Source organism: Haliotis rufescens, unplaced genomic scaffold (assembly GCF_023055435.1).
Source record: "Haliotis rufescens isolate VD_foot unplaced genomic scaffold, xgHalRufe1.0.p SCAF_120, whole genome shotgun sequence".
NCBI lineage: Eukaryota > Metazoa > Mollusca > Gastropoda > Lepetellida > Haliotidae > Haliotis > Haliotis rufescens.
In genome coordinates this window covers 352,094-365,150 of record NW_025963803.1, presented here as the reverse complement: position 1 = coordinate 365,150, position 13,057 = coordinate 352,094, and the positions used below count along the sequence as shown (strand labels likewise).

At 44.0% G+C, this 13,057-nt stretch overlaps 1 protein-coding gene across 1 annotated transcript in view; it reads right to left on the bottom strand.

The window, feature by feature from the left end:
- The window catches only part of LOC124115427 (cysteine dioxygenase type 1-like), a 32,276-nt gene extending 31,508 nt beyond the window's left edge, over nucleotides 1-768 (bottom strand). Inside the window, exon 1 of the mRNA XM_046476416.2 lies at nucleotides 306-768. Within this exon, the coding sequence (XP_046332372.1) occupies nucleotides 306-505 (200 nt within the window). The 5' untranslated portion in view covers nucleotides 506-768. The remainder of the gene's footprint in view (nucleotides 1-305) is intronic.
- Between the last annotated feature and the right edge of the window lie 12,289 nt (nucleotides 769-13,057).

Genomic DNA, 13,057 nt, shown 5'->3' with positions numbered 1-13,057 from the left:
GTTTTACGCCGCACTCAGCAATGTCCCAGCTATATGACGCTGGGTTGTACATAATCGAGTCTGGACCAGATAATCCAGTGATTGACACCATGATCATCTACCCGGATTTTCACGGATGAATTTATTTCAAACCTGGAGACAGTAATTTAACACAGAATAGCCATATACAAATTTATATCTGCAGACAAAACACACCAACAGTTAAATATTTGAATCAACATCATGATTAAATACGTCCTCTCAGCTGGGTCGCACAAAAATGGCAATGCATTGTTTTAAAGCAAACTACAAAGAAACACACTTACCTGTTACGGTCAAATTTTGCGAATTTTTTCCATTCACTTCTATCGCTCTTATATGCACTCATGAGGCTTTTGACATAGTCAATATTGACTTTGTCGGACTGAAATATGTCCCGAAGCCGTGCAATCAAATCTTCAAAGTTCTCAGGTGGGATGACTTTATCAGGTGAGCTATCCATGTCTTCGATTTGTCTTGTTTCCATATCAACAGGTGTCTTAGAGCTGTGCTGCCACTGTGAAACAATCGCGATATAAACTGTGACGAACTATATCGCCACGTGTTGTCGCAGTGCTCGGTGTCACCCGAATACGCCAAGGGATCAATTCATAGTCTATTTAGCCTAGGCCAGTCCGAGGCTGGCGGGCTCCAGAATGTGTCAATCTCGTTCGAGCGACACATTCCAAGGCCTTGTTTTCGGAATGTTTTCCTGCTTAATCAAAGGGAAATGTGTTTTGGGATGTGTTGAAACGTTTGAACATACACTTCTCCAGATACTGTCTATATAAAGATCGTGGATGATGTTTTAATACGTAAATGCGTTCCTCGTCAACGTAATGCTTTTAAATGCGCAGCTCCATGAAATAGACTATTAAAGTACAGATGAGATGAGAGTTTATTAATGCTGACAAAAGCGCACGACAAGTGCAGGCATCCGTGAACACACTGCAGTCGCCAAACCAGAAAAACGCTCTCGAGGCACAATAGAAAACAACCCAAACGGAGCGGGATGACCTGACATGATGCAATTTGGTCGCGTCGTTTATTAATTACGACACGCAGAGTTACGTCCCTTTGTATTTGCTGTTCCCACATTTTCTCAAGAGGGAACATGTAACCGAGTAACTCTCAATTTCTTTAAAATAAAGAAGCCGAGAAAAAAGGATCGTATGCAGTGTGAGTCACGCTTGCGTGATGCACGGGGAACTGGTTCTCTGCTGTCGTTGCCCGTGCTCCAAGCTCCATCGCGAGCTCATATTTACAAGTCATGACACAAGGCTTTTCCCAGTTTCGTGGTGTCCTGACTGAGTGAGTGAGTACGGCTTTACGCCGCTTTGTGCAACATTCCAGCAATATCACGGCGGGGAATACCAGAAATGGGCTGTACACATTTCCGCCATGTGGGGTTTCGAACCCTGGACTTCGGCGTGATGAGCAAATGCTTAAGCCTCTAGGCTACCTCACCGCCCCGTTGGTGTCCTGATAGAGTATTTTATCAAACGGTTGCACGTTTTCAAAACATGCTGACGAGGGCTTTAGGTAATATAGAGCCCTGAACAAGGATTTAAATGTTTATGATAAAAGTCAAATTTGTATGTAATTGTTTTTACTGTGAGTGTGGTTTTACGCCGCTTTTAGCAATATTCGAGCAATATCACGATGGGAGACAACAAAAATGGGCTTCACATATTGCACCCATGTTGGGAATCGAACCCGGGTCTTCGGCACGACGAGCGAACGCTTAGCCACTAGGCTACCTAATCGCCCGCATTTACTATGCCCCGTGATGATCCGGGGTAGAATAGGTCTTCAGCAACCCAAGATTGCCGATTATTTACAGACCGTCGTCGTGAAGGTGGGGTATTGCCGAGTGCGGCGTTAAACAAACAAACATACATTCCAGCTGTATGACGGCGGTCTGTAAACAATCGAGTCTGGACCAGACAATCCAGGTGTGATTGGTGTCACACAATGTACATACGTATAAGATAATACAAAACATTCATCAATGTACAATGTCCGGCCAAAAATGACCTACAAGACACCAGAAAACAAATATATTCATAATAAAAGCTCTTAAGTGCTAAACTATGTAGTACAATCATTATAAGATTTGACAAATATTCCATTGCGCAGAGATATGTATAACAGCGGACTGAACAGAGACCGAATGAGGCGTAACGGGAACAGCAACCGTGTGGCTCGCCGGGTTCGTTTGATGATGACCGACCATTTGATATTTGAGTTTTGTTACAGACAGGATATGTGTCCGGTTACAGCTTCAGAACACACATCATTTTGTCTTTGAAGGCAGGAGGTGACAAATCTAAAAAATAACACATTTTGGTAAGGATACAATGCATGTCGAGCGACCAATTAATTTTGATTTAGTAATAATTAAATAAGTGGAGTAAGATTGAACATCACCACGTACGAGTCTCATCAGGCCATAACTGGTAATAGTCTGATGAGACTCGTACGTGGTAATGTTGAAAGCGCTAGCCAATTAAAACTGTGTTCAATCTTACTCCACTTATTTAATTATTACTATATTGTGCCTGAGAGTTAGAACTTGACTGTCCTTTTTTATTATTATTAATAATAATAATAATAATAATAAAAATCATAATCATAATCATAATTGAAAACAGACAATGTTGCTTGAGTTTACAAGAAACATTATGTTAAAGGATTTAAGTCCCAGCTGCATGTACATCCCATACTGACCCCCCACCACCATACCCTCCGCCCCCCTCCCAAACAAACCCATCCCCGACCCCGAGGGTCTTTTCTAAACATGCCGGGAACTTAAGGGTCTTTTCTATTTCAAAGACTTGAAAGAGGGATCAATTTTCCAGTGCCCATTACAGAGAGAGAATAATCTCCCCCATTATACGTCAAGGTCTAATTAGTATCTAGCGTAACTGAGACACACTCTCGTCATCATTAGCATCTATTGATGTACGTCATAAAAGTTGGGTTACACAAGGAGAGTGTTGAATGATTTGAATGAATGTGACGAGAGGTCCATGCAGACAGACAGACGGGATGATTTAATTGCATCTCATTCGCAGTTACATAAAACATGGCTTAACCATACAAACAATCCAGACACACAATGCACGTGTGTCAAGTGACTGATTATACTAGTGTGGCCCTAATGCCTGTTTAACATTGTTTAAAAGGCATGAATACACAATGCCATTTAGAGGCATTACTTAGAGGCTGGCGGGCGACAAGGCAGACACAATTTATGGATAACAACTTCTTTAATATACTATATCTTCACAGATAGTATTTGTTTGTTGTTTAACGCCGCACTCGTGATCAGGAATATTCCAGCTATATGACGGTGGTCTGTAAATAAACGAGTCTGGAACAGACAATCCAGTGTTGATATCATAAGCATCGATCCACGCAATTTGGATACGATGACACGCATCAACTACGTCAGCGAGCCTGACCACCCGATCCCGTTAGTCGCCTCTCACGGCAAGCATTTACACCTTTCGCAGCAAACATTGGTTGCTGAAACCCGATTCTACCCCGTATCTTCACGGGTCTCAAAGATAGTAAGGGATCATGAAATATAAATTTTAATACCAAGTATGAGAGCAAAGATAAGTGTTGTCGAAAAACATCCTAAGAACGTCATATCTGGAAAACTTCACACTAAAAACACATTCTGTAGTTTTCCCGTGCATCACGCATCACACACGTGCACAGTGCGTCATACCTGATGTTGACACTTTCAAGGAAGGTCGATTAATCTCTGTGGACCATTATGTCTGTCGATCTTATTGATTTAATTACATACAGTTGTGAGGTACTTGATTTTATTCATTGTTTGTGTACGAACTAGCGATGCGGGGCCTGCAACGCGCGGCGTCTACGGGCTGTTGACATGCTGGAAACGAGGTTACCCTGGAAACTGGCAGCCAATACGTTCAATGTTGCACAGCCTGTGATCAGCGGAGTATGTAATAGGTGCCAGAGCTAGAAAATTGCTGAGTGCGGCATTACACAACTAACAAACGCAGCCGTAGCAGCCTCGCCCTTCAACATAGGCCGGCACAATAGACCCCCCACCCCTACACATAGGCCGACACAATGGACCCCTATCCTTATACATAGGCCGACACAATAGGACCCTCTACCCTTATACATAGGCCGACACAATACACCCTCTACCCTTACACATGCCGACACAATAGACCCCCTACCCTAATACAGAGGCCGACACAATATGACCCCCTACCCCTACACATGCCGACACAATAGACCCCTACCCTTATACATAGGCCGACACAAAAGGACCCTATACCCCTACACATGCTGACAAAATAGGCCCAATACCCCTACACATGCCGACACAATAGACCCCTACCCTTATACATAGGCCGACACAAAAGGACCCCATACCCCTACACATGCTGACACAATAGACCCCTACCCCTACACATGCTGACACAATAGGCCCCATACCCCTACACATGCCGACACAATAGGACCCCATACCCCTACACATGCCGACACAATAGACCCCTATCCTTATAATAGGCCGACACAATAGGCCCCATACCCCTACACATGCCGACACAATAGCACCCCCTACTCCTACACATGCCGACACAATAGACCCCTATCCTTATAATAGGCCGACACAATAGGCCCCATACCCCTACACATGCCGACACAATAGGCCCCATACCCCTACACATGCCTACACAATATGACCCCCTACCCCTACATATGCCGACACAATAGACCCCTACCCTTATACATAGGCCGACACAATAGGACCCCATACCCCTACACATGCCGACACAATATACCCCTACCCCTACATATGCCGACACAATAGACCCCTATCCTTATAATAGGCCGACACAATAGGCCCCATACCCCTACACATGCCGACACAATAGACCCCCTACCCCTACACATGCCGACACAATAGACCCTCTACCCTTATACAGAGGCCGACACAATACACCCTCTACCCTTATACATAGGCCGACACAATACACCCTCTACCCTTATAATAGGCCGACACAATAGGACCCCCTACTCCTACACATGCCGACACAAAAGACCCCTATCCTTATAATAGGCCGACACAATAGACCCCTATCCTTATAATAGGCTGACACAATAGACCCTCTACCCTTATACATAGGCCGACACAATAGACCCTCTACCCTTATACATAGGCCGACACAATACACCCTCTACCCTTATACATAGGCCGACACAATACACCCTCTACCCTTTTACATAGGCCGACACAATAGACCCCCTACCCTTATACATAGGCCGACACAATAGGACCCCCTACTCCTACACATGCCGACACAATAGACCCCTATCCTAATAAAAGGCCGACACAATAGGCCCCATACCCCTACACATGCCGACACAATAGGACCCCATACCCCTACACATGCCGACACAATAGACCCCTATCCTTATAATAGGCCGACACAATAGGCCCCATACCCCTACACATGCCGACACAATAGGACCCCCTACTCCTACACATGCCGACACAATGGACCCCTATCCTTATAATAGGCCGACACAATAGGCCCCTACCCCTACACATGCTGACACAATAGGCCCCATACCCCTACACATGCCGACACAATAGACCCCTATCCTAATAAAAGGCCGACACAATAGGCCCCATACCCCTACACATGCCGACACAATAGGACCCCATACCCCTACACATGCCGACACAATAGACCCCTATCCTTATAATAGGCCGACACAATAGGCCCCATACCCCTACACATGCCGACACAATAGGACCCCCTACTCCTACACATGCCGACACAATGGACCCCTATCCTTATAATAGGCCGACACAATAGGCCCCTACCCCTACACATGCTGACACAATAGGCCCCATACCCCTACACATGCCGACACAATAGACCCCCTACCCCTACACATGCCGACACAATAGACCCCCTACCCCTACACATGCCGACACAATAGACCCCCTACCCCTACACATGCCGACACAATATGACCCCCTACCCCTACATATGCCGACACAATAGACCCTCTACCCTTATACATAGGCCGACACAATAGGACCCCATACCCCTACACAAGCCGACACAATAGACCCCTACCCCTACATATGCCGACACAATAGACCCCTATCCTTATAATAGGCCGACACAATAGGCCCCATACCCCTACACATGCCGACACAATAGACCCCCTACCCCTACACATTCCGACACAATTGACCCTCTACCCTTATACATAGGCCGACACAATACACCCTCTACCCTTATACATAGGCCGACACAATACACCCTCTACCCTTATAATAGGCCGACACAATAGGACCCCCTACTCCTACACATGCCGACACAATAGACCCCTATCCTTATAATAGGCCGACACAAAAGACCCCTATCCTTATAATAGGCCGACACAATACACCCTGTACCCTTACACATGCCGACACAATAGACCCATACCCCTACACATGCCGACACAATAGACCCCCTTCCCCTACACTCAGGCCGACACAATAGACCCCCCCCTCACACACACACACACACACACACAGGCTAACACAATATACCCCCTATCCTTACACACAGAGAAAGGCCAACACAATAGACCCCCATCTCGCTATAGACCACAGGTTTGCCATTTTTGTAATATTTAAAACAGAAATGCATTTTCTTTTAGAATGTAACTTTTATCAAGATCTGAGATACAGCTTTATGCAATCTGACAATTTTACTGAAAACCAGCGATCTTACTGTTGCAATATTTAGTAAGAGTGAGTAAACAACATGTATTTTCGGCGTCATCTGTTCCCCTAAACTTTCCTCGCTCATTATCTGACTATGTGTATAGTATATTTTGATATGGGTGTATATATTATTTGTTCAGTGTTATTATTGTGTCTCATAAGCCAATAGACCGCCTCCGTACGTGTGGTCTAGTGGTTCGATCCCTGACCGCGTCATACCAAAAGACGTTAAAAGATGGTACCTGTTGTTACCCTGTCTGGCGCTCGGCATTAAGGGGCTAAAACAAGGACTGGTCGGCTCGGTGTCAGTATACTGTGTCTGAGTGGGGTATTCATGTTAAACTGCGGCATAGTATCTCTATGAGCTAGCACTATAAACCGGCACAGTCCAGACTAGTACAAGCAGCCACACACACACACGTGCATGTACGTCTCTATATAAGTGCAATAATCTTGGACGCGACCTTAACCCAATGTCACCTCACCTCATAAGCCAATTTAGGGATGGTTTTTAAACAAATTTTATTTTTGACAGGGGATTTTGATCTTGTATGCTGAACTTGTGGCAATAGTATCAAGTACTTCCATCTGTCTGTCCACGTAACATCCGGCGACGTAACATCCGGCGACGTAACATCCGGCGAGATAAGAAGGCGTAAACTGACATTTATAGATAGCCCTGGGGATTGATTTAGGGTCCTGCCTGGATGACGTAATAGGTATTCTCGTTTATCCATACTACCCATCTCGTCTGGATTATTGAATCAAGTAGCACAATTTGAACAGTACAAATATATATATAATTTGGACCTCTATAGGTATTAATATATGTATCACAATACAGCTCTCCATATTGCGATATACTGCAATACGATTTATGTGCCAGTTCGCCAACCATATCAGTGAGTGAATGAGTATAGTTTTACGCCGCGTTTAGCAATAATCCAGCAATATCACGGTGGGGGACACCAGAAATGGGCTTCACACATTGTACCCATGTGGGGTCGAACCCGGGCCTTCGGCGTGACGAGCGAACGCTTTAACCACTAGGCTACCCGACCGCCCCTCGGAGGAGGATAAGACGGGATATGCTGAATGTTTGCTGGATATAAGTATATAATCCCCATGGAGCTGAGAATCACATGGTACGCCAAAGGGACACAACTGTGCACAGAGAATTGCGGCGCCTTGGACGACTGGGGCAAAGCTCATCAGGCATATAGTTTGATTATTTGTTTGTTGTTAAACGCCGCACTCAGCTATAGTCCAGCTATATGACGGCGGTCTGTAAATAATCGAGTCTGGACTAGACAATCCAGTGATTGACATCATGAGCATCGATCCACGCAATTCGGATTCGATGAGAAGTCAGCGAGTCCGACCAACCGATTCCGTTAGGTGACTCTTACGACAACCACAGTCGCCTTACGGCAAGAATGGGTTGCTGAAGACCTATTCTACCCCGGATCTTCACGGGTCTATAACATACACATGGGTGTAGATGTAAATGAAGGACATGCAAGTTTAACTTTCGTAATAAGGGTACAAAGTTTACTAATTTTCTGACACTGGAAGAGGTTTTGAAATGGTAATTTGGTTGAGTGTTTGTCATTTGCAAATTTGGCATAATGAAATGGTGATAGTTAAAGGTGCTCTGTGCAAAATGTGATTCAGTTATGCAATTTATACAATGCCTAAATAGTTCACTTTTTTTACAGATTCACTGAATAGTCTGTCCATTTATTTCATTTAAAATCATGGAGAAGTTCAAAAGGTTTCGAAAAGATTATAAATTCTAAAATATACATTGACTTTCGTTTCCTTACCATTTTCAGTTTCATAACTTAAAAATCGTTATCATCATAAAATATGGACAGCTTTTTCATTCCATTCATAAGATAACTGAATATTATTTCGGCGTTTTCTAAATTGCCTTAGCGAAAATTTCAGTCATTTTAAACATTGACTGTAACGTATTCATTGTAAGGGACATTCTCCCGATCTCGACCTTTGGTAACAGGATAAATGCGCCGAAAGTGCGAGGACGTGGGTCGCGAGATTGCGAGATTTGGCCTACATCTCGCATACTCGTGTATTTTCAACAGGTTACTTTTTGTCATCGTATCCCAATTTCGTGGATCGATGCTGATAATGTTAATCACTAGATTGTCTGGACCAGACCGCCGTCATATAGGTGGAATATTTCTGAGTGCGCCGATAAACAACAAACGAACAAACAAACAAAACCTTCACCTAATCTGTGACCCGTGCGCTGTACACAGGACCACATGCCACCACAATTTGTAATGGATATTGGCCTCAATAGAACATCTGCAGAACAATAAAAGATGTGAAAACAAGCTACCTAGTTGCCATCAAAGCGACCACTGCTATTCAATAGATCCTGCCTGTGTACGCCCTGAACAGATCCACCATTGTCCTGACAGAGGTCAGCATCACAGACGGCGCTAATCTGGCAAATCGTTCGGAAAAACACCCTTGACCACACCGTTTCATTATTGGTCGTCGGGATTTTGTTGGCAGATCATGCTAATGCGTTAGCTACTTTCTTTTCTACTTAGCCTTTAACACTTAAAACCTGGCCTCCAGCAACCTATGTTTGTACGAGGCGACTAAAGTGTTGAGAGTTCAGGTTCGATAACTGCGATGAAAGCTTGTTAACATTCTGCGATGACGTGGATACTTGTGTATAATTTCAATCACTGTTTTGTTTGGCTCAAAATCCATATTTTAAGATTATCTTGACATAGCTGGAACATTGCTGAATGATAAATTTAAATAATACACACACCTTGCCCAAAATGACAGATTAAATATTAGTGGTTCCGAAAAAAACTCTTCAAAGGGCCATGTTAAGGTTAAACTCATTCGTCACCACTGGCCCCTTTCCGTAACCTGCAAGAAAACTCGTCCCCCTATCGATGAATGTTATGTGCGAAAATACGAAAAACGTATGATTTCAAGTTCTTCGTCAAAGAATCCCTCAGAAATATTTTTTAATTTCTTTTATATGTCTTGCATCTAAAAATATACACAAGACACAGTTAAATATGTTCAATCATACTATATAATTCCGCATGTCCCGATGTGCTTTAACTTGCATCTGAAATATATATAATATATGTGGAAATATATGTGTACCATTACGCAACGAGTTGACAATTGTTTTAGGTAAGCCCGTTTGCGCTAAGACGGAACCCGGTCGCAAAAATGGCCACGAGAGGGGCACGAGTCGCTATTCGGCTTGTCCCGGAATAACACGAGTTGATCACGAATGAGTTAAACTATAACTATTTCCACTACTTCCCCCGCAACTACTGCTGATGAAGTTGCTACTGTTACTGCTACTGCGTCATCGATCAGTTGTCTTGACTGGAAACCGCCATTTTGTTTGAGCAAATGCACGTGATATGAGAGGTGGAATCTGATTGGTCAACAGAAGGGACATAACTCGTAACAACTACTGGTTGAGCAACGATCGAGCCAGGATAGTCCAGCCTAAAGAATGTGGTCTAATATTACTTGTTTACCGCAACTCACCGCATGGCTGATGGTGGGGAGGGCCGTCCATGACAATTTTGGTTAGTACACAAAGCTGGACGCCACGTGGCTTGTCTACAGTACCTGTGTTCGATTATTAAAAGTTGAATGACCTGAGTGCATATCATTATCAAAGTTGCGTTACTGATTCCGAAGTATTTTTTTTTTTATCAACAATCGAAAATTCGATTTCACAGACGCACTTCAGAATACAGATATTCTATCAGTACCTGGTTAGTAATATATATATAATATTTCTTTAATATGAATCAATAATTCGAGGCTGTTCATCAGAGCAACACGAGCCACGGGATTATTATGCATTGGCAACTTACGTCGACCGAAGTACTTACCCTAATGCATCTAAATAAAAAAATCATATATAATGAATATATAAATTATATTATTTAAAATGCTTTTTCTCATGATTCGATCGATACAAGAGCTATAACTACAATCGGCCAACCTCGTCACTTTCCGTAACCGTCTATTTTCAGCGGAAATGGCCGATCGTGTTCAGAGTGGCAGATCCGTTAGCTCTGGTTCCACCGTTGGTATGCGCCGTAAGCTTACGCGTGTAGAATTGAGGTAGGAGCGCCATCCAGAAACTACGTACCATAAATTCGGTAAGCTTGCGTGATAATACGAGTTCCTTTTACAACCGACTTGAGGTGAGGTGAGGTGAAATTAGGTTTAACGTCGCGTCCATGATTATTGCACTTATATAGCGACGTGCATGCACGTGTGTGTGTGTGTGTGTGTGTGTGTGTGTGCGTGCGTGCGTGCGTGCGTGGTAAATTTGTCTGCACAAGTCCTTGCGTTAAAATATGATTGAGTATGCTAAAAGATCTGGGAATGCTAAAATACTAGTAAATTTGTCTGTACAAGTCCTTGCGTTAAAATAAAGTTGAGTATGCTAACAGATCTGGGAATGCTAAACTACCAGTAAATTTGCCTGTACAAGTCCTTGCGTTAAAATAAGGTTGAGTATGCTAACAGATCTGGGTATGCTAAACTACTAGTAAATTTGCCTGTACAAGTCCTTGCGTTAAAATAAGGTTGAGTATGCTAACAGATCTGGGTATGCTAAAATACTAGTAAATTTGCCTGTACAAGTCATTACGTTAAAATAAGGTTGAGTATGCTAACAGATCTGGGTATGCTAAACTACTAGTAAATTTGCCTGTACAAGTCATTACGTTAAAATAAGGTTGAGTCAGACTTCATGTGGTAAGTAGGTTGGGTCTCTGGTCGTTATATGTAGGGCACAAAAGTAAATAGATCTGAAGAACTCACGTGGTGCGCCAGATAAACTGCGTATCGGCGTTAGTACGCAACATATAAATAATCATTATCCAGTTAGCAAAACCCCATCATATAACAACTCTCCACGCAATTATTAAATATATTCCTGTATTTTGTTTACTCACTCACTCACTCACTCACTCACTCACTCGACGTTTTCTGTCTGTGTAAAACAGGCCATAGTGACCTCCAGACGTATTTGAAACGTGATGAGATTTTGAGAGCCACACCTTTAACTACTAACATACACTGTATACCATGTATGTAGGCCAAGGCTTTGTGTGATAGGACAGTGACAAAATTATTCTGTCCGTAGCAAAAATCCCGTGTTCCCGCCAGTGTTGTGTCAGCGTAGACAAAACCGACAAAACTCTTTCCATATCCAGGAAATTTCTGCCAAGAGCAGAGTCCATTGTACGATTCCACGTATATCATGAGCATGTGTTTATGAATCACTATCAAATAGTAATGATGGCAAGTGTTCGCGAAAAGGTGAGCGTATTCTGCCCCACCGGTGGTACCGTCACAATCAAATGCGGGGCGGTCGGGTAACCTTGTGGTTAAAGTGCTCGCTCGTCACACCGAAGACCCGGGGTCGTTTCCGACACGGGTACAATGTGTGAAGCCCATTTCTGGTGTCCCCCGCCGTGATATTGCTGAAATATTGCTAAAGGCGGCGTAAAACCATACTCAATCAAACAGATGATGAAATGAAGATTGTCACACACACACACATGCACCCTGCATGCACAACACCAGACCCACAGATACACATACACATACACACACACCACACACACACACGTACGTACACACACACCACACACACACACACCACGCACACACACACACACGCACACACACACACGCACACACACACATGCACCCTGCATGGAAAACACCAGACCCACAGATACACACACACACCACACACACACACACACACGTACGTACACACACACCACACACACACACACCACGCACACACACACACACACACCCTGCATGCAAAACACCAGACACATACACATACACACACACCACGCACACTCACACACACCACGCACGCCCGCATGCGCAGATACACACATATACACACGCACACCACACACGTATACACGCAGACTCACCACACACACGTACACACATCACACACACACACATACACACACGCGCCAACACACACAGAGGCACGCACCACGCGCGCACACACACCTGTACACGCGCGCCCGCACACACATGGGCACGCACACGCACGCGCGCGCACACACAAACACACACACATTCACGTATACACCGGCAGATTTGCATATATTCCAATATACATACATCTTCCCACCATACAACTGCCCTCCATTTTTGTCATTTCTTCTGGACATGATGAAG